At 39.4% G+C, this 18,640-nt stretch overlaps 1 protein-coding gene across 1 annotated transcript in view; it reads right to left on the bottom strand.

Annotated features, from left to right (window-relative positions):
• Positions 1-18,640, bottom strand: part of LOC140943454 (uncharacterized) — a 29,846-nt gene that overhangs the window by 5,794 nt on the left and 5,412 nt on the right. Inside the window, exon 3 of the mRNA XM_073392543.1 lies at positions 13,877-13,977. Within this exon, the coding sequence (XP_073248644.1) occupies positions 13,877-13,977 (101 nt within the window). The remainder of the gene's footprint in view (positions 1-13,876; positions 13,978-18,640) is intronic.

The raw sequence follows: 18,640 nt of genomic DNA, 5'->3' as shown, positions 1-18,640 counted from the left end.
ACTTTTATAAACCATTTTTTTATGTAAAAGGTACCCCTTTCGTTTACCTTCTTTTGACAAATGGTATCACTTTCACAGACCATATTTAGAACTTTGCATCCACTTTAACTACTGTAACTGCACTGTCTTTTAAATGGCAATTAATCACAGAAAAAGAACGTTTTCTTGACTTTTTAAAGCCATAAAATTCATCTGTGAGGCTTTTTAGTTCTTTTTATATACTTCATGTAGTCAAATCCCTACCCTTTCATATACCTGAAGCCAGAAAAAGATACCCCTTTTGGGTGGAGCCTCCCTGTGTAGGCCATCAAAGGGAGTTCCCCCGCCCCCCCCGCCCCCCGGGATAAAGGCTTATAAGAGACTTTGGTTAGATTTCCATACATTTACTATGCATGCAGCAATTTCATACTATTTCACACATATATTTAACACGAATAGTCGAAACATATATGCATATTAAATGTATGGGGATATGGGAAAACTAACGATGGAAAGTATCAGAGCAAGTGTTGGAGATCTCAGAGGGTGTTATCAGCCTCGGCTAATGGGCCGCAGCTGATAACACATCTCTCTATCTTCATAATTCTCCCGATGATACTCCGGCTCATTCAATAGTGCTGTGAAGGCACCAGGCTTCGCAGCAGACTAATTCAGGTCTTGTACATGATCAGCCTGGGTTGCCTGTGCCTGAAGCCAGGTTCATTTGAGATTTTTGGATGTAACTATGTATGTATTTATGTATGTACATCACCACATTTGCCTCGATTTCAAGTATGGCCCTCGAAATTGAGGCTCTTTCGTTCACAGTCAATCGATTCAAGGGCTTAAGATGTAATAATAAATCATCTGTATAACACCAAAGAAAATTTCTCATGGAAGACAGAGAAAATGAATGTCAAATTTCACAAGAATTGTGATTACACGGGTAAAATTCTGAAAATTTCATGTTAAGATGCTATAATTCTGTAAAATTTGACATTCATTTTCTCGGGCTTCCATGAGAAATTTTCTTTGGTGTTACTACAGATCATTTCTTACATCTTTAGCCCTTGAAAAATGTAAGAAAGAATGCAATATGCATTATTTTTAATTAAATTATCCTGGTACACGATTTTTGTCCACAGAAAATAAAAATTACTCAATGTCCTGGTGGATTCTGTCTTAAAGCCCGTGAGAAATCCTGTTTCGTTTTTTGCAAGCGCAGAGTATATAGATGCAAGTGAAGGTAAAAATTTTCGGTGAATTGAAGCGATACGTTTCTCAGAATATTTGAAGCCATTCCTGGAACTCTACAGTAAAATATAAAGTCAGTGTTTTGGTTAAATTTGTATTCAGCCAGGCTTTGTTGTATTTATTTAATTGATAAATTGCTTTAGTTATTAAGAGTTTTTCCAGAAAGTGTGACAAGGTTTGTTTTTCCTTGGTAGTAAAACGTTTAAAACAGGACGGAAGCAAAGACTGAAAATGATTTGATGCGCTCGCGAAGCTTTATGAACCAGTTTAATATTGAACTCACTTGGAAATTCACTCTTTCACTCACTCCAACGCTCACATGATCTTAACTTTATCTTGGACAGGTATCAGACAAATAATATGCTGATTTATTCTCACAGACTTTTATACAATGTAGCGTGATATAAACACTTATTTTGGTTCAAAGTTGTTGATCACCTTTGTGTCGTGTAAGCGTTACATGTACAGTTAAATAAACTGCAAGTGATGCAAATTATTTGAAATATCATGCTTTACTTGCAGCACTTCACTTTCCACTGGAAACTACTAGTTGTTAATTATTCCAGCTAGAAAAACTGTGATTGATTAACTCTACATAGTTATATAGCCAATGTCAATAAATTGTAAGTTACACTTCGTGTCGTCCCTTTTTGTTTTGTTTTGTTTTGTTTTGTTTTTGTTTTGTTTTTTTTTCAATTCCTTATTACCTAATTATGTACCTCTTTGTAACTTTAACAGTGTGATTTAAATAAAACAATTATTTAAAAAATAATAAAATAATTGTTAATTATTATATAAATAACAATGAAATACCAGGTGGGCTTTGCACGAAAACATGATATCTTCACACCTGAAAATAACTTGTTATCTTCACATGTGAAAAGATCACTGTTGCTATGGCTATATCGTAAATCACACCTTGTGCACAAAAAAAAAAATATTAGAGTGAAATGGTTTGGTATTTCATTAGTGTTTATATAATAAATAGGACATTACCTGACTGCTTGGCAATACGAAATTACTCTTCTCATGTTAAAAAATATTTCACTCGATCCGGCTGCTGACTCACTCATGAGATGTTTTTTAATACTCACCATGTAATATTCTCTATACCTTGAATGAGTTTTGGAAAACTTTTACATAATAACAAAAAATAACAATAAAAATTATGAGCTTCAGCTTTGAATTTCTTAGAGCATTTTTGATCATTTGAGAGGTATTTATATGTTGCAGTTAATTTTTTATTTCAGTAGATATTTTTTCTTTTATTTGAAATTCACTAGCACACGTTTTACCATACCCAAAAACAATGGAAAAATAAAAATTAACTGAAATAAATAATTAACTACAAGACACTCAAGACAGTGTTTCATCCAATATCTCTGACAACTCAAACTCTTTTGGCTGTGCATCTTTTTTTCTCTTGGTGTCTGGGTACCAAATTTAACACTTTGCATTATCTGTCTTACTAACTTGTGATTAACTCACTAAACATTAGCCTGAGTATCAGGCATTTCTAGAGGAAATAGGGAAGAGAGAAGAGTAAAGAAAAGACAGCGACTTGCTCTCTGTCTTCCCTCCTCCCAACTCCCCTCCCCCCACCCTCTAAAAACCTGTCCCCTAACCCCTAAGGAAGGCTTTATACATGTACTCGCGCTAATTGAACACTGATATTTCTACTGGAGAGTTTACCGTGTCAGTAAATCATATCATGATGTAATATATTATCTCCATTTTTATTTGTGTTAACAGTGGACCTGGTATAGCAGGGTATGGAGAGGAAAATGGAAGTGAATTTGTCATGAGTTTGTAGTAAAAAGAAGTCAGCTTACTTTATACTTACACTGAAAAAATTTGTGGTTTTATTCATCCGAGAATGAACAAGAGGAAAACTGGGCTATCTTTTTTTGTTTTGTTTCTCAAGTTTAGTCGTTGTGCCCCGAAAAACACTGTTATGAGAAAAACTGGTTTTTAGTTGGATTCCCAAACCGGCCAGAATGCTTGACTTCAAGTTACTCTTGGCTTTACAAAGCAGTTCATCTAAGGCAAAAAGTATTCGATCACCATTCTGTTTCTGATTCTGTTTTACTAATCGGTAACGCTTACTGCATATTTTTATTGAACAAACCGACAGTAAGGAATCTCCTAATTGGCCCCTACGGCTCAGTCACTTCAATTGTGCGTTTTTTGGGGAGGGTCCAAGATAAAACTGTTTTTTTTTTTTTCGCAGATTTTCTGGATTAGTTACGACAACAGAAAGAAAAAATTCCGAAACAGGATTCTTCCAAACAAGAAGAGACGTCGATAACGTATTGTCCACGCATGTATAATCAAGTAGAGGTGATTTTGGCACTTGCTTAACATACAAAACCGTTCTCGCAGTGAGAAATATCGTCCAGGGTAACAAGGGATTTCCTGATGTCTATTTGTTAATTTACGATCACATACTTTATCTTGCCATCCAATAGTTATATTTCCTTTCGCTGAGTAAACTTTTGCAACAAGAAACTGAATTTTTGACTGTCCTTGCTTTGCAGCCGAGGGAGGGACGTTGTTGCCAAGGATACCATATGAAGAGGGATTTCAGCGTTTTGTTGTGCGAATTGACCGGACAGGTCTAAAAGATGCGCATGTTTACCTAAATTCTTTCGTCACTGTCTCTGTTAAAGGTACTGATAAAACGTTTCGCTCTTTAAATAACTGACATCTACAAACATGCGTAGAAAGCGCGAACTTTGCGATATTGTGAAGTGTGCGTTATACTGCGTTTTTCGTTATAGTACATGTGAAACGGGCGTGAATTGCGTGCAAGATTCAAGTCAGTTCCTCTACTAGAAAAGTGGCGGGCTTGCATTCTATAGAGCGTGAAATTTTGTCAGCAAAGAAAACGTTTTCGTCTTTGCCACCGGCCAGTATGTTATCTTCTGAGCAAGAATGGAGTGAACCTAAAGCATTAATTCCGTTCACCTGCGAAGGGAAAGCGCCCGTGAAGGAAGCAAGCTGAAATAACCAGATCATTTCTTTTCTCCACCAACTATTTTTTTCTTTAACTATCCTGTCCCTGAAAAGAGGCTCTTAATTGAAATCTTCACCTTCACTAGACTGTGTCAGAGAGAGACTGAGACTGAGGCTGAGACTAAGACTGCGCGAGCAGTTTTTCTTTTTCTTCAGATTTCGTGACGGTTCACTGCGAGACACCAGAAACGAGGGCGTCTCGTCTCGTCTCAGTAATAAGAGAGACTGCTTAACTTTTTACATGGTTTTTTCATTCCTGCAGACGCTAACAGTGTTAATGTGACCCCGCCCCAAGATACACCCATGTCAAACAGAAAAGATGGAAAATACCTCAACTTTGGTATTGATGTGGAGATTCAAAAACCAATAGAAAAGCTTCCAAGAGGTAAAAATGATAATAAGCTGTGACGGATATAGGGGGGTGGGGAAGTCTGGGAAGCCGCCACCCCACCACCCCCAGGCTATGTGATATTCTGAAGGGAACTCGCTTGCATACATTACGCAGGTGGATAGGGCGACATTTGAAAGAAACAGTTCTTTATTAAGGTAAAATCTCATGCTTTGAATTACTGATAACCAAAACGTAGCTAAAAATGGCTTTTTTTGGCACTTTATATGTCAGGTTTCAAAGAAAACAAATATTTCATTTAGTTACTTTTTCCCCAGGGAAGGATCTAAATATTTTCGTCGTGGAGAAACATTTGGGTTACAGGAAAGCAAACATTACCAGCTGTCAAAAATTCCAGTCATTAAGTAGCTGATGTTTTAAATATCACAGCCAACGCAACAGATCAAAGTATGAGCTTCGAAAACAAAGCAGCGGTAAACATTTGCGCGTAACAATTCAATGCGATTGTTTTTCCTGCTAAAAGACTTCAGGCACGTGACCGCAAAGAAGGCAATGACAACGCGCGCTGTTACCAAATGACCATGAGATTTTTTGCTTTCAACACAAAATGTTGAATCAAAGATCGCGTAAAATCTTAAAAATAATCAGTTCGTTTTAAAGTGTTTGACATTACAAAGAGACATTAGTATAAAACCAACCGAAAGCGGTGGCCTCTTGATCAAACCAATTGATGGTGAAAAGAAATTTTAAAAAGACGAACCAATCTACCAACCACCACACCCCTTCTAACAGTCAGGCCATACTTCTGAACGAACACATAACTGTTCAAAGTTAGTTTGCGTAGCAGTCGCCCGTTTTTTAAGGGTGAAGGGAAAAATTTCTTGGACCTGCGCTCACCAGGGAGAACATAAAACCTTAGCAAAAACATTAACCATCGCCTTCCACGTAGGCTAATTGACCACTCCAGAAATACCATAACATACCATAATGCTCTTTGTTTATCACCCCAAAATTTTGCATAAGCATTGTTTTCAGTTTCTCTTGGGGCCATTTTAACTCCCAAGAGAAACTGAAGACGATGCTTATACAAAATTTTGGGATGACAAACAAAGAGCATTATGGTATGTTATGGTATTTTCTGGAGTGGTCAATTCAAGGTTATCGAACGTGTCTATTTTCCGGGACGTTGAAATGGTACGAAAAATTTTTTTCCTCGTAATTAACAATATTTTTTTGTTGTTTCCTGTATTTCGTTCGAAGGTACAGCGATATTTTTCGAATTCAAGCACTAGAAACCCAAAAAGGACATCGTGAGTACGAGATGTTTCGCATTCATGGAACAAGATGAGTTCAAGCCGGGTCCCGCCTGCATAGAACTGTAAGTAGGAAGGTTTTGCTTATAAACGGCGAACTTTTTTATTTTTTGTGGGTCTACTGGTTCCGTGTAATACGACTAGCCCCTCATTAGGGCTCACGAAATACGTGAGAGAGCGTGAGATTCGCTGCCCGCGATGACAGGCTACACGTGGTGGAAGGAGAGAAATGAGAGACCTTCATTTTCTCTTCTTCCTCTGTCTCGCCAACGAGTGTCTCTCTTTCCTGTTTTTGCTGTGTCTTCTGTGTCTCGTGGCGATTTTCACCCGCGTTCGAGTACTTTGTGCATCCTATTATCCCTGAGAAAGTCTGTTCCAGAAGTTTAGATTGTGGACAGTGGCGCGAAACCCCCCTCTCGCCGCCCCATCTCTGCTAACTTCTCTTTGTGCACTGCACACTATCTCAATCCATGGAAAAGGCTGTCTCCGAAGGTAGTCAAGGACCGCTTGTATTTTACTGAATGTGCTAGCTTTCAATTAACAAAACTAACCGGATTAACCTGTTCTTTTAGGTATCAGAAGCCAACAGACTTTCACCGCAAGAGGTTAAATCTGTTGACGCAAAAACCGCTTTATCTTCATGTCACACTCAACATTCTTGATGATTAGCTCTAAAAACCGTTGCACAGAAAGCCATTAAACTTGCCACAGCACTCCAAGGAATCATTTAGGATATTATTGATACTTCTGATTAGAAAGAACCAAGTAATTCAGCTCTGAAAATGGCTTTCAGACATTATTCTTAGACTTAACATGTAATAGAGCATCACAGTTAGACGAAACTGAAAACTATATCTTAGAGATTATTTTACTTTGTAAATACATTACAAAAACGTGACCAATAGCGGAGATTTTAAAGAAATTATAGCAGTAGTTTATATTGGGGAAGGGTTAGTAGTGATACAAAGTAGATATTTTTAAAAGAACTTTTTCGGTGGTAGTACCTATAGCTAAGAGTTCATCAAACAATTTTCTTGACTGTTGCTCAAGCGATTGCATTTATTATACAGTGGAATCCCCATATTTCCAACCCTCCAAGTAACACAGCATTGGATTAGCTCGGAAAACAAAGGGTAAAAGAACAGTGTTTATCTAGGAACGGCAAACAAGTCCATGGAATTTCTACTCAGCTGCCTATAAATTATAAATTGCTGGTGGGATAAACTCGTAGGTGACTTAAATAGTGACCTACTGTTTCTTTAAAACGTATAATACGTCTGAGTAGCCTACTTGTTTATTATGCTGAATCTGTAAATAAATAAATGAATAAAGAAATAAATACATAACATGGAAGGGCGTAAAATGACGTTTCCAAACGTCAGAATTCCACTGTATTTCTCGCAATTTAAAAAAGAGGGGTGTCACGCTGATATTAAGACTAAATGAATAAAGAAATAAATACATAACATGGAAGGGCGTAAAATGACGTTTCCAAACGTCAGAATTCCACTGTATTTCTCGCAATTTAAAAAGAGGGGTGTCACGCTGATATTAAGACTTTGCTGATCAATTTCACCACAGATTGATATGATTCGTTAGTTAATTATACAAAAATAAAACAGCTTGACATAGAATTTTTGCAAGTAGGTTTATTTTAACACAAGTACATATGCAGTTAGAGAAATGAGCCTGTTAAATGTACGGCTGTGGAGATTACATGAGTTTTATTGGGTAAATTTGGTTGCCTTTAAATTATCTTTTTAGATCGTTTTTCGTCACGTGGTCAGCAGCTTTGCAAATTGCTTGGAACAAAAAAGGTTTTAACATGTGAAAACAGTTCAATTCCCACAGAATTTTTTTGGTATACAAAAATGGCCGCCGATTCATTGTTTTGTACACAAATATGGCCGCCGTGACGTCATGTGAAAACGATGTACTTAAAGCTGATTAAAGTTTCAGGCATACACTCAAAGTAGTGGAATAACTTTAAATGAAACTAAGCCGTTATCTTTCTGTTTTTCTTTGATTCAAATGTCTTTTTCTGTAGAGTTTTAAAGTAAAACTGAAAATTCGTCACTCAGCTTATTTAAGGCAGAGGGGTATTTCAATGTTTCGCCAGCCTGCGAACAAGCTACCCATCAGTGGGCGAGTGAGCCGCGCAAGAGAGCGGCGAAGTTCGCTCACGCATGTACTTTCCACGATAAAGTGATTTTCGTATGACCTTGACCTCGGTACGTGTTCGTTATTTGTTTTATCAGCCAATGGATGAAAAGACCAAAACATGGCTTCTTCGTTTTCCCGCCAAAGAAACCATAATATGGAGAAGGCATAGCTCGATTGGCCAATCGTGTTGCAGTATGAGGTCAGAGCGAAGTATCGGTTGATTTCTAGAAAGTTCTCGGGAATGAAGTTTTTTCACCCACGCGCGTTTGTATCCGTTCGATAAACCAATCAAATCGCTGTTTCCACTCGTTTGTTGTTTCTGTTTTGTTCCCGCGTTCTTATTTCAAGGTCATACGAAAATTGCTTTAATAAGTTACATTGTTTTCCTTTCATCTGTGTATGTTTAATTCGTCTTTTCTCCCAATGGATTCCACGAACTCGAATGTTCATTTTCGTCTCGATGTTTTACTCCATCCCAGACTCTTCTCTTTTGTAATAAACGCCGCTGACACGTGCAAATATGCTACAAAGGAAACACGTGCTTTTTGCGCAATGAACGATCATGTCGAACGTTCAGTTTTAAGGTCAATCAAAACAAAAACAGTGCGGGTTAAGAGCCCTTTTTCCAGGCAAGAAAGTTTTTAACTCATATCGCAGTTACATGTAAGTCATTGCGCATTTAAAAAATTCATTAAAGATAAATTTTCATTCTCGTTCGACATACTCACTATTGTCAGTTTTGAATTTTTTTTCAAGTGTAAGTTTTCTTTAGTCACAACTCAGGTGGTGTGCGCACTACGATTGCGATGCATTGTGGATTCAAAATTTTCAAGATGGCGGCGAAGGTCGAGAAATTGCGCAGGTTATATGCTTTATTTTTCAATAGATACAGTTCTTTCCTTAGATCGTTTTTCTCGATTTCATAAGCTAATATTTGTTTAGATTTTTTCTGTGAAGAAAAACAAATCAATATTCTTCATTTCAATCCAAAACGTGGTGCCCGAAGATTCCTCCTGTAAGAGCATGAAATTTGAACCCGGTTTTTAAGAAGCTATAATTTCCATTATATTGCCCGTCGAAAGTAGAAGATAGTTGTAAGTGTTTTTACAAACCTTGTTCTATGCTAATTTTTTATCGCTCCCCAACGCGCCCCACGTTTTGTGATACTTTTTCCGAATTGAAACCGGCATGTTTTCATGGGAAAATAAAGCCTCGCGAAGACCAATGTGACATGTTACTGGAAGTGTTACTGTTGTAACCACAAGCTGATCACAAAATAGCGGAGCAGCGGCGAGTGGTTCCTCCAAACAATAGCATTAGGTGAGCATAAAATGTTCGAAATCGGTATATAAATTGGCTGATGAGTACTCTGATGTGGGAATGTCTGTTTTTGTAATAGGACTAAAAAAAGCATAATAAAATTGCAGTCATACATGTGATTCCCTTTATGCAGGTATAAAATCAGTAGGATAAGAATTACAGGTATTAAATTAAATGATAAGTTTGATTATACAGTTAAGCCCTGTGCATTTTGAAACCAGCCATCCTTTATGAAAAATGGTTTTTGGGAGAATTGCAAGAATAGTGCAGTGTAGAAGAAGAGTTTCATAACATCCACTAAGCTTGCACTTTACTTTTATTCGGAGAAAAATGGACATCATCCTCATAACTATTGTACGGAGTTTTACGAATAGTCTTTCACGCACTAGTCTTTATTTTAGCCTTAAGACAAGTTTCGTTTATTCAAACCTCTTCAGTTTGGCTAAAACTGTTACAATACGTTGTTACATTCAAAATGGACATCACTCTTGAGAAAAGAAAATCATAATCTACTTCCAAGATTGGTGTGTGTTGTTGTGTAGATGGTATGACTTCGTCAGTTTCTTGCCTAGTCCCTGTTTTATTCAGTGGTGATTTGCCCCTGTACCAGGCATTTAAAAGGAAAGCGAAAGGGGTCTGTGGCACAAGAGAAATGCGAAGAGTGCACGAGGAAGGAGGGAGTGATTTCAAAATTCACCGGGTTGATGTTTAAAATGCAAAAAACAATTAGTCTCCTGTATGGCAGGCATTTCCCTCCCTCCTTCCCTCACATTTCTCTTGCACCAAGACCCACTTTCCCTTTTCTTTGAAATGCCTGCCCCACAGGGTAAGTAATGTCGTTCAATCTGTTTACGCATTTACACCGTTTAATACATATCAAGCAATTTGCATATTTTGGTGGCTTTAGTTAAAATATAAATTGCTTGATCATTGAATGTACTTTTGATATTGGGACCAAGGCTGAAAAAATGGTGACAGGGAAAGGAAATAGAAAAAGTGGAACAAAGGGGCAGTAAAATCGTGAGACTAAGAACCTGAATTAACTAAGTAAGCCTAAACAGATTCTTATATAAATAGTAGTTAACACAAGTTTAGGCTATTTAGGTTTTTAAATGGGTTCATATTTTGTGAAGAGAAATTGTAGCTAAGAGTATTTGTGTTTCACCTTATTCCTCATACAAAGTCTGCATACCAAATTAGAAGTTATGTGAGAATGGACATAAAAAGAGGAATGTATTTAAATTTAAACATTGGCATTTACATTGCAGTTGGAGTGATAAGACAGCTTTGTCTCCAAAGGAGATTCTAAATGTTGATTTATCTCTGCTCAAGTGTACAGAATTTTTTCATAGATTTCAAAAATAAGAACCTGTTTCAAATTTTAGGCTAAACAGGTTTTTATATAGAGGGGGCTCATCTGGCATATTTTAGCCTAACATGTTCTTAAAATTCAGGTTCTAAGTCAGGGGGTTTTACTGTACTACTAGGATCCACCTCTGCAATAACTGGTAACCCAAAAGCCCTCTTTACGGACAACCGCTTCCTACAGACACCTGATCAAGGCTGTGCTCTAGCAGAGCCCTGTGGCCCCTGGCACCTAACTTTTGCTTTTGGGTGACTAGAAAATCTCAGACTTTTCATACAAATCATATGCTGGGCAGCCTAGATTTTACAGGTTCAGAGAACTGGACTCCTTTCAATGTTCCTTAAAACACAGCCTTGCTCATCATTACAGACAGCTTGCTTTGTTCCCTGGAAAAAAGCCCCTAAATTTTCTCTAAATTAAGATGGACAATTTCTGCGGGGTGAGGAGAAAGGAAAGGGGTCTCAAGCTATGTTGCCCCAGCCCTGATTACAGGAGATTTGTAAACATGTATGAATTTCACATTTTGAAGAGTTTTTATAATCCAAAAAAATATGTGATAACATGTGTTTGTACATACTCACACAATCATTAAACAAAAAGTGGCTGAAGCTTTTAAAATCTATTGACTGCATCAGGCTTTGTAATCACAAATATGCCATTTTCAGTTTCAATCCAGTTATAAGACATTCTATGACTCATACCAATAGAAAATATATGGGCAAATAAAGATGCTCAATATTAATATTATCTATAAACAGGACACAAGCTCACTGTACACAAATACTCTCTACTTTATTTACTTGTCTTCAGGTGATGATAAATACAATGTTAAGCAAAACGAATTGCAGACTTGGTGCCAACAGAGAAACAAGTCCTTGAAAAGCTGACCCCCTCAACTTCGATTCTCTTATTACAGCTAGCAAGTGAACATCTTGCAATGCTGAATGACAAAACAAAATAAGCTCACTGTGTTTAAATACCGTGGCCGGGTATTCTGAAGAAGCTCCTAGTATTTTATGAGTATATCACAGCTATGCATATCAGTACCTCTTAGCACTAGTTGCACTGATTTCACGATGAATTCAAAATTTTCGGCGCACCGCGGGTCTTACCTCCAGTACTTTTCATGACTGAAGTATTGAACAAAGCGTTTCTGTGCCGACTTTTCTCCGTCAGTTGCAAACAGGATGCGAGTGATTACGAACAAAATACACCAGAATACACTTATCAACGGAATGAGACTGTTTTTTCCCTGAGAATTGGACAGAATTTCTTTTTCAAGAGCTTCCAGAAGAGATTCAAAGCAAAATCGTATGTATCTACATCGTAATTAACGAATATTCACTCCGCAGTCGAGATGTTCACTGCACGCCATCTTGACACAAATGATCAAATTTTGAATACCGCCCATGATGCTTAGCGATCGTAGTGCGCACACCGCCTGGTCACAACTGTACTGTCAAAAATGAAAATTAGTATAAAAAATCACAACGGTATTACTGCGTGGCAAATCGGCCGTGTTTTATCAATCGCGGGACAGAAATCAAAGTAACAAACTGAAGATGACATATAAACGTGGCACTGTTTTAACGTTAAAAACTTTTTACTTTTTCTTTTGAAATAGATGCTCCCAACATTATAAGCTGTGCTCCTAAAATTTTCAGCTGTGCACCTAAAATTTCGGCAGTACGCCCAAAAATTTATATCTAGTAGCACAAGTGCTCCCAAACTCAAATTTAAACTTTAAGCCCTGTTGCGGAATCCGGAATCCCAGAAAATTTTGCTTATGGAATCCGGAATTCTGAGTTTTGGAATCGGGAATACAGCTAAAGGAATCCGGAATCCCAATAACAATTAGAATCCAGAATCAAAGTTCACGTGACAAAGACCGGAATCCAGTACCTGGAATCCGGAATCCACAGCGTGCAGTGCAGAATACAAGACTACTGTGCTGGATTATTCCCTTACATGGGGTGAAGGATGAGTATCTATTTAGTATATATATCTATAATAGATGAATCTTTGAGCCCCGTGCTTTGAGCTCTACTAACTATTTCTCAATGTCTATTTTAAAGGGCAGTGTCACTGTTGGGGAGGTCATTTTGTTTGTCGATGCCAGTTTAGCCTGGGACGAGGCTCCGCAGTGGGGAAAAAGGAGAAAAAAATTCGGCGAACGAAGCGACCCGAGAGGTAGTCTGAGGAGGGGAAAATGTGGCGCCGCCCTTTTCCCCTCCCCAGGCCCCCGCTCGGCTCGCTTCCTTTGCCGATATTTTTCCTATTTGACCCCGTTTTTTTCCTTTTCCCCCCACCCTAGGTACCAGAGGGTTTTCCTCGCGTGCGGATAGGAGCTTCGTCGGCCGCAGGCCGAAGAAACGAGCGTCACCGAAACCGAAAACTGCGCATGAAAAGCCTCTGGCACATAGAGTATCGATTTACTGACAGGGTGGGGGAAAGTGTAGCTTTGACTTGGCTAATGCGCTACCCCCCACCCTTCGTTTGTTTAGCCTTTCTACAGGCGCGGGCCACCTCTTTTAGGCTGTCGCTGGTGCGATGTATACGGCGCAGTGATCACTAGTGTCCGTAACGTAAGGTGTCTGATAACGTTTCCAGTCATTCGAGCCACATAAAAATGTCCGTTGTCTGTTGCAATAACCACTACCGTTCGTTCCAATAACCAGTTACTGTCAGGACAAAGGAAACTGTCCGTTATTAAACGGGTGTCCATAAAGCAGATTGCACTGTATTAACGATCATCTTCTAGACTACAAACAGTCTTGTCTTCAGATTTAATAACTGGAGTGCGCACGCGTCGTTTGCGTGTTTCGCACGTTATTTTTTATTATTTTGTTTGACGGACTGGGAAAAAAGAGAGACTGCTAGTAGTCTAATCATCTTCCTATCCATTCTATGCTCACATGCTGAGTGAGCAGAAAATACATTGAAAAGCAGATTCTAAAAGATATCCTTGCTCCTATGAATAGTATTTGCAAACTCCCATCATTCTTTTAGACATGAAGAATCACTTAGCTTTAAAAAAGATCTATTCATGTTTCTGTATTTTCCTCTTTATTCTTTTCACCTTTCTCGCGTTGGGCATCTTGAGTGATCTTGACCTACCTGTAGCTCTCAGCGGTGTTTGCATGTTCTTCCCCAAACAATTTAAGACGGATACCTAAAGCCCGCTGGTGAGATTGTAAAGCTGCGCTGTAGTCATGCATGTTGTTTTGTGTTACACCAAGTGCCTCGTAGCTGTCAGCAGTGCTTTCATGGTCCTCTCCGAATAGTTTAATACGGATAGCTAATGCATGCTGGTGAGATTGTAAAGCTACGCTGTAGTCATGTATGTTGGTTTGTGTTACACCGAGTTGCCCCGTAGCCGTCAGCCGTGCGTTCATGTTCTTCTTCAAATAGTTTAATACGGATAGCTAATGCATGCTGGAGTGATTCTAGGGCTGCGCTGTAGTTATGCATGTTGTCTTGTGTTAAACCGAGTTGCCTGTAGCTGTCAGCAGTGCTTTCATGTTCTTCTTCAAATAGTTTTATACGGATAGCTAATGCATGCTGGAGTGATTCTAGGGCTGCACTGTAGTTATGCATGTTGTTTTGTGTTACACCGAGTTCCCTGTAGCTGTCAGCAGTGCTTTCATGGTCCGCTCCAAATAGTTTAATACGGATAGCTAATGCATGCTGGTGAGATTGTATAGCTGCGCTGTAGTCATGTATGTTGTTTTGTGTTACACCGAGTTCCCTGTAGCTGTCAGCCGTGCTTTCATGCTCTTCTCCAAATACTTAAATACGGATAGCTAATGCATGCTGGAGTGACTCTAGGGCTGTGCTGTAGTTATGCATTTTGTCTTGTGATACACCGAGTTGCCTGTAGCTGTCAGCAATGCTTTCATGTTCTTCTCCAAATAGTTTAATACGGATAGCTAATGCATGCTGGAGTGATTCAAGGGCTGCGCTGTAGTTATGCAGGTTGTTTTGTGTTACACAGAGTGACATGTAGCTGGCAGCAGTGCTTTCACGTTCTTCTCCAAATAGTTTAATACGGATAGCTAATGCATGCTGGTGAGATTGTATAGCTGCGCTGTAGTCTTGTATGTTCTTTTGTGTTACACCGAGTTGCCTGTAGCTGTCAGCAGTGCTTTCATGTTCTTCTCCAAATAGTTTAATACGGATAGCTAATGTATACTAGAGTGATTCGAGGGCTGCACTGTAGTTATGCATGTTGTTTTGTGTTACACCGAGTTGCCTGTAGCTGTCAGCAGTGCTTTCATGTTCTTCTCCAAATAGTTTAATACGGATAGCTAATGCATGCTGGAGTGATTCTAGGGCTCCGCTGTAGTTATGCATGTTGTTTTGTGTTACACCGAGTGACATGTAGCTGGCAGCAGTGATTTCATGTTCTTCTCCAAATAGTTTAATACGGATAGCTAATGCATGCTGGAGTGATTCTAGGGCTGCGCTGTAGTCATGTATGTTGTCTTGTGTTACTCCGAGTTCCCTGTAGCTGTCAGCAGTGCTTTCATGTTCTTCTCCAAATAGTTTAATACGGATAGCTAATGCATGCTGGAGTGATTCTAGGGCTGCGCTAAAGTTATGCATGTTGTTTTGTGTTACACCGAGTGACATGTAGCTGGCAGCAGTGCTTTCATGTTCTTCTCCAAATAGTTTAATACGGATAGCTAATGCATGCTGGTGAGATTCTATAGCTGCGCTGTAGTCTTGTATGTTCCTTTGTGTTACACCGAGTGACATGTAGCTGGCAGCAGTGCTTTCATGTTCTTCTCCAAATAGTTTAATACGGATAGCTAATGCATGCTGGAGTGATTCTAGGGCTCCGCTGTAGTTATGCATGTTGTTTTGTGTTACACCGAGTGACATGTAGCTGGCAGCAGTGATTTCATGTTCTTCTCCAAAAAGTTTAATACGGATAGCTAATGCATGCTGGAGTGATTCTAGGGCTGCGCTGTAGTCATGTATGTTGTCTTGTGTTACTCCGAGTTGCCTGTAGCTGTCAGCAGTGCTTTCATGTTCTTCTCCAAATAGTTTAATACGGATAGCTAATTCATGCTGGTGAGATTTAAGAGCTGCGCTGTAGTCATGTATGTTGTTTTGTGTTACACCGAGTTGCCTGTAGCTGTCAGCAGTGCTTTCATGTTCTTCTCCAAATAGTTTAATACGGATAGCTAATGCATGCTGGAGTGATTCTAGGGCTGCGCTAAAGTTATGCATGTTGTTTTGTGTTACACCGAGTGACATGTAGCTGGCAGCAGTGCTTTCATGTTCTTCTCCAAATAGTTTAATACGGATAGCTAATGCATGCTGGTGAGATTGTATAGCTGCGCTGTAGTCTTGTATTTTCCTTTGTGTTACACCGAGTTGCCTGTAGCTGTCAGCAGTGCTTTCATGTTCTTCTCCAAATAGTTTAATACGGATATCTAATTCATGCTGGTGAGATTTAAGAGCTGCGCTGTAGTCATGTATGTTGTTTTGTGTTACACCGAGTTGCCTGTAGCTGTCAGCAGTGCTTTCATGTTCTTCTCCAAATAGTTTAATACGGATAGCTAATGCATGCTGGAGTGATTCTAGGGCTGCGCTAAAGTTATGCATGTTGTTTTGTGTTACACCGAGTGACATGTAGCTGGCAGCAGTGCTTTCATGTTCTTCTCCAAATAGTTTAATACGGATAGCTAATGCATGCTGGAGTGATCCTAGGGCTGCGCTGTAGTTATGCATGTTGTTTTGTGTTACACCGAGTTGCCTGTAGCTGTCAGCAGTGCTTTCATGTTCTTCTCCAAATAGTTTAATACGGATAGCTAATGCATGCTGGTGAGATTGTATAGCTGTGCTGTAGTCTTGTATGTTCCTTTGTGTTACACCGAGTTGCCTGTAGCTGTCAGCAGTGCTTTCATGTTCTTCTCCAAATAGTTTAATACGGATAGCTAATGCATGCTGGTGAGATTCTATAGCTGCGCTGTAGTCTTGTATGTTCCTTTGTGTTACACCGAGTTGCCTGTAGCTGTCAGCAGTGCTTTCATGTTCTTCTCCAAATAGTTTAATACGGATAGCTAATGCATGCTGGAGTGATTCTAGGGCTGCGCTGTAGTTATGCATGTTGTCTTGTGTTTTACCAAGTTTCCTGTAGCTGTCAGCAGTGCTTTCATGTTCTTCTCCAAATAGTTTAATACGGATAGCTAATTCATGCTGGTGAGATTTAAGAGCTGCGCTGTAGTCATGTATGTTGTTTTGTGTTACACCGAGTTGCCTGTAGCTGTCAGCAGTGCTTTCATGTTCCTCTCCAAATAGTTTAATACGGATAGCTAATGCATGCTGGAGTGATTCTAGGGCTGCGCTGTAGTTATACATGTTGTTTTGTGTTACACCGAGTTGCCTGTAGCTGTCAGCAGTGCTTTCATGTTCTTCTCCAAATAGTTTAATACGGATAGCTAATGCATGCTGCTGAGATTGTATAGCTGTGCTGTAGTCTTGTATGTTCCTTTGTGTTACACCGAGTTGCCTGTAGCTGTCAGCAGTGCTTTCATGTTCTTCTCCAAATAGTTTAATACGGATAGCTAATTCACGCTGGTGAGATTTAAGAGCTGCGCTGTAGTCATGTATGTTGTTTTGTGTTACACCGAGTTGCCTGTAGCTGTCAGCAGTGCTTTCATGTTCTTCTCCAAATAGTTTAATACGGATTGCTAATGCATGCTCGTGAGATTTAAGAGCTGCGCTGTAGTCATCTATGTTGTTTTGTGTTACACCGAGTTGCCTGTAGCTGTCAGCAGTGCTTTCATGTTCTTCTCCAAATAGTTTAATACGGATAGCTAATGCATGCTGGAGTGATCCTAGGGCTGCGCTGTAGTTATGCATGTTGTTTTGTGTTACACCGAGTTGCCTGTAGCTGTCAGCAGTGCTTTCATGTTCTTCTCCAAATAGTTTAATACGGATAGCTAATGCATGCTGGTGAGATTGTATAGCTGCGCTGTAGTCTTGTATGTTCCTTTGTGTTACACCGAGTTGCCTGTAGCTGTCAGCAGTGCTTTCATGTTCTTCTCCAAATAGTTTAATACGGATAGCTAATGCATGCTGGTGAGATTGTATAGCTGTGCTGTAGTCTTGTATGTTCCTTTGTGTTACACCGAGTTGCCTGTAGCTGTCAGCAGTGCTTTCATGTTCTTCTCCAAATAGTTTAATACGGATAGCTAATTCATGCTGGTGAGATTTAAGAGCTGCGCTGTAGTCATGTATGTTGTTTTGTGTTACACCGAGTTGCCTGTAGCTGTCAGCAGTGCTTTCATGTTCTTCTCCAAATAGTTTAATACGGATAGCTAATTCATGCTCGTGAGATTTAAGAGCTGCGCTGTAGTTATGCATGTTGTTTTGTGTTACACCGAGTTGCCTGTAGCTGTCAGCAGTGCTTTCATGTTCTTCTCCAAATAGTTTAATACGGATTGCTAATGCATGCTCGTGAGATTTAAGAGCTGCGCTGTAGTCATCTATGTTGTTTTGTGTTACACCGAGTTGCCTGTAGCTGTCAGCAGTGCTTTCATGTTCTTCTCCAAATAGTTTAATACGGATAGCTAATGCATGCTGGAGTGATCCTAGGGCTGCGCTGTAGTTATGCATGTTGTTTTGTGTTAAACCGAGTTGCCTGTAGCTGTCAGCAGTGCTTTCATGTTCTTCTCCAAATAGTTTAATACGGATAGCTAATGCATGCTGGTGAGATTGTATAGCTGCGCTGTAGTCTTGTATGTTCCTTTGTGTTACACCGAGTTGCCTGTAGCTGTCAGCAGTGCTTTCATGTTCTTCTCCAAATAGTTTAATACGGATAGCTAATGCATGCTGGAGTGATTCTAGGGCTGCGCTGTAGTTATACAT

Source organism: Porites lutea, chromosome 7, assembly GCF_958299795.1.
Source record: "Porites lutea chromosome 7, jaPorLute2.1, whole genome shotgun sequence".
Taxonomy (NCBI): domain Eukaryota; kingdom Metazoa; phylum Cnidaria; class Anthozoa; order Scleractinia; family Poritidae; genus Porites; species Porites lutea.
The sequence above is the reverse complement of the archived record's forward strand: the minus strand, read 5'-3'. Positions and strand labels throughout refer to the sequence as shown.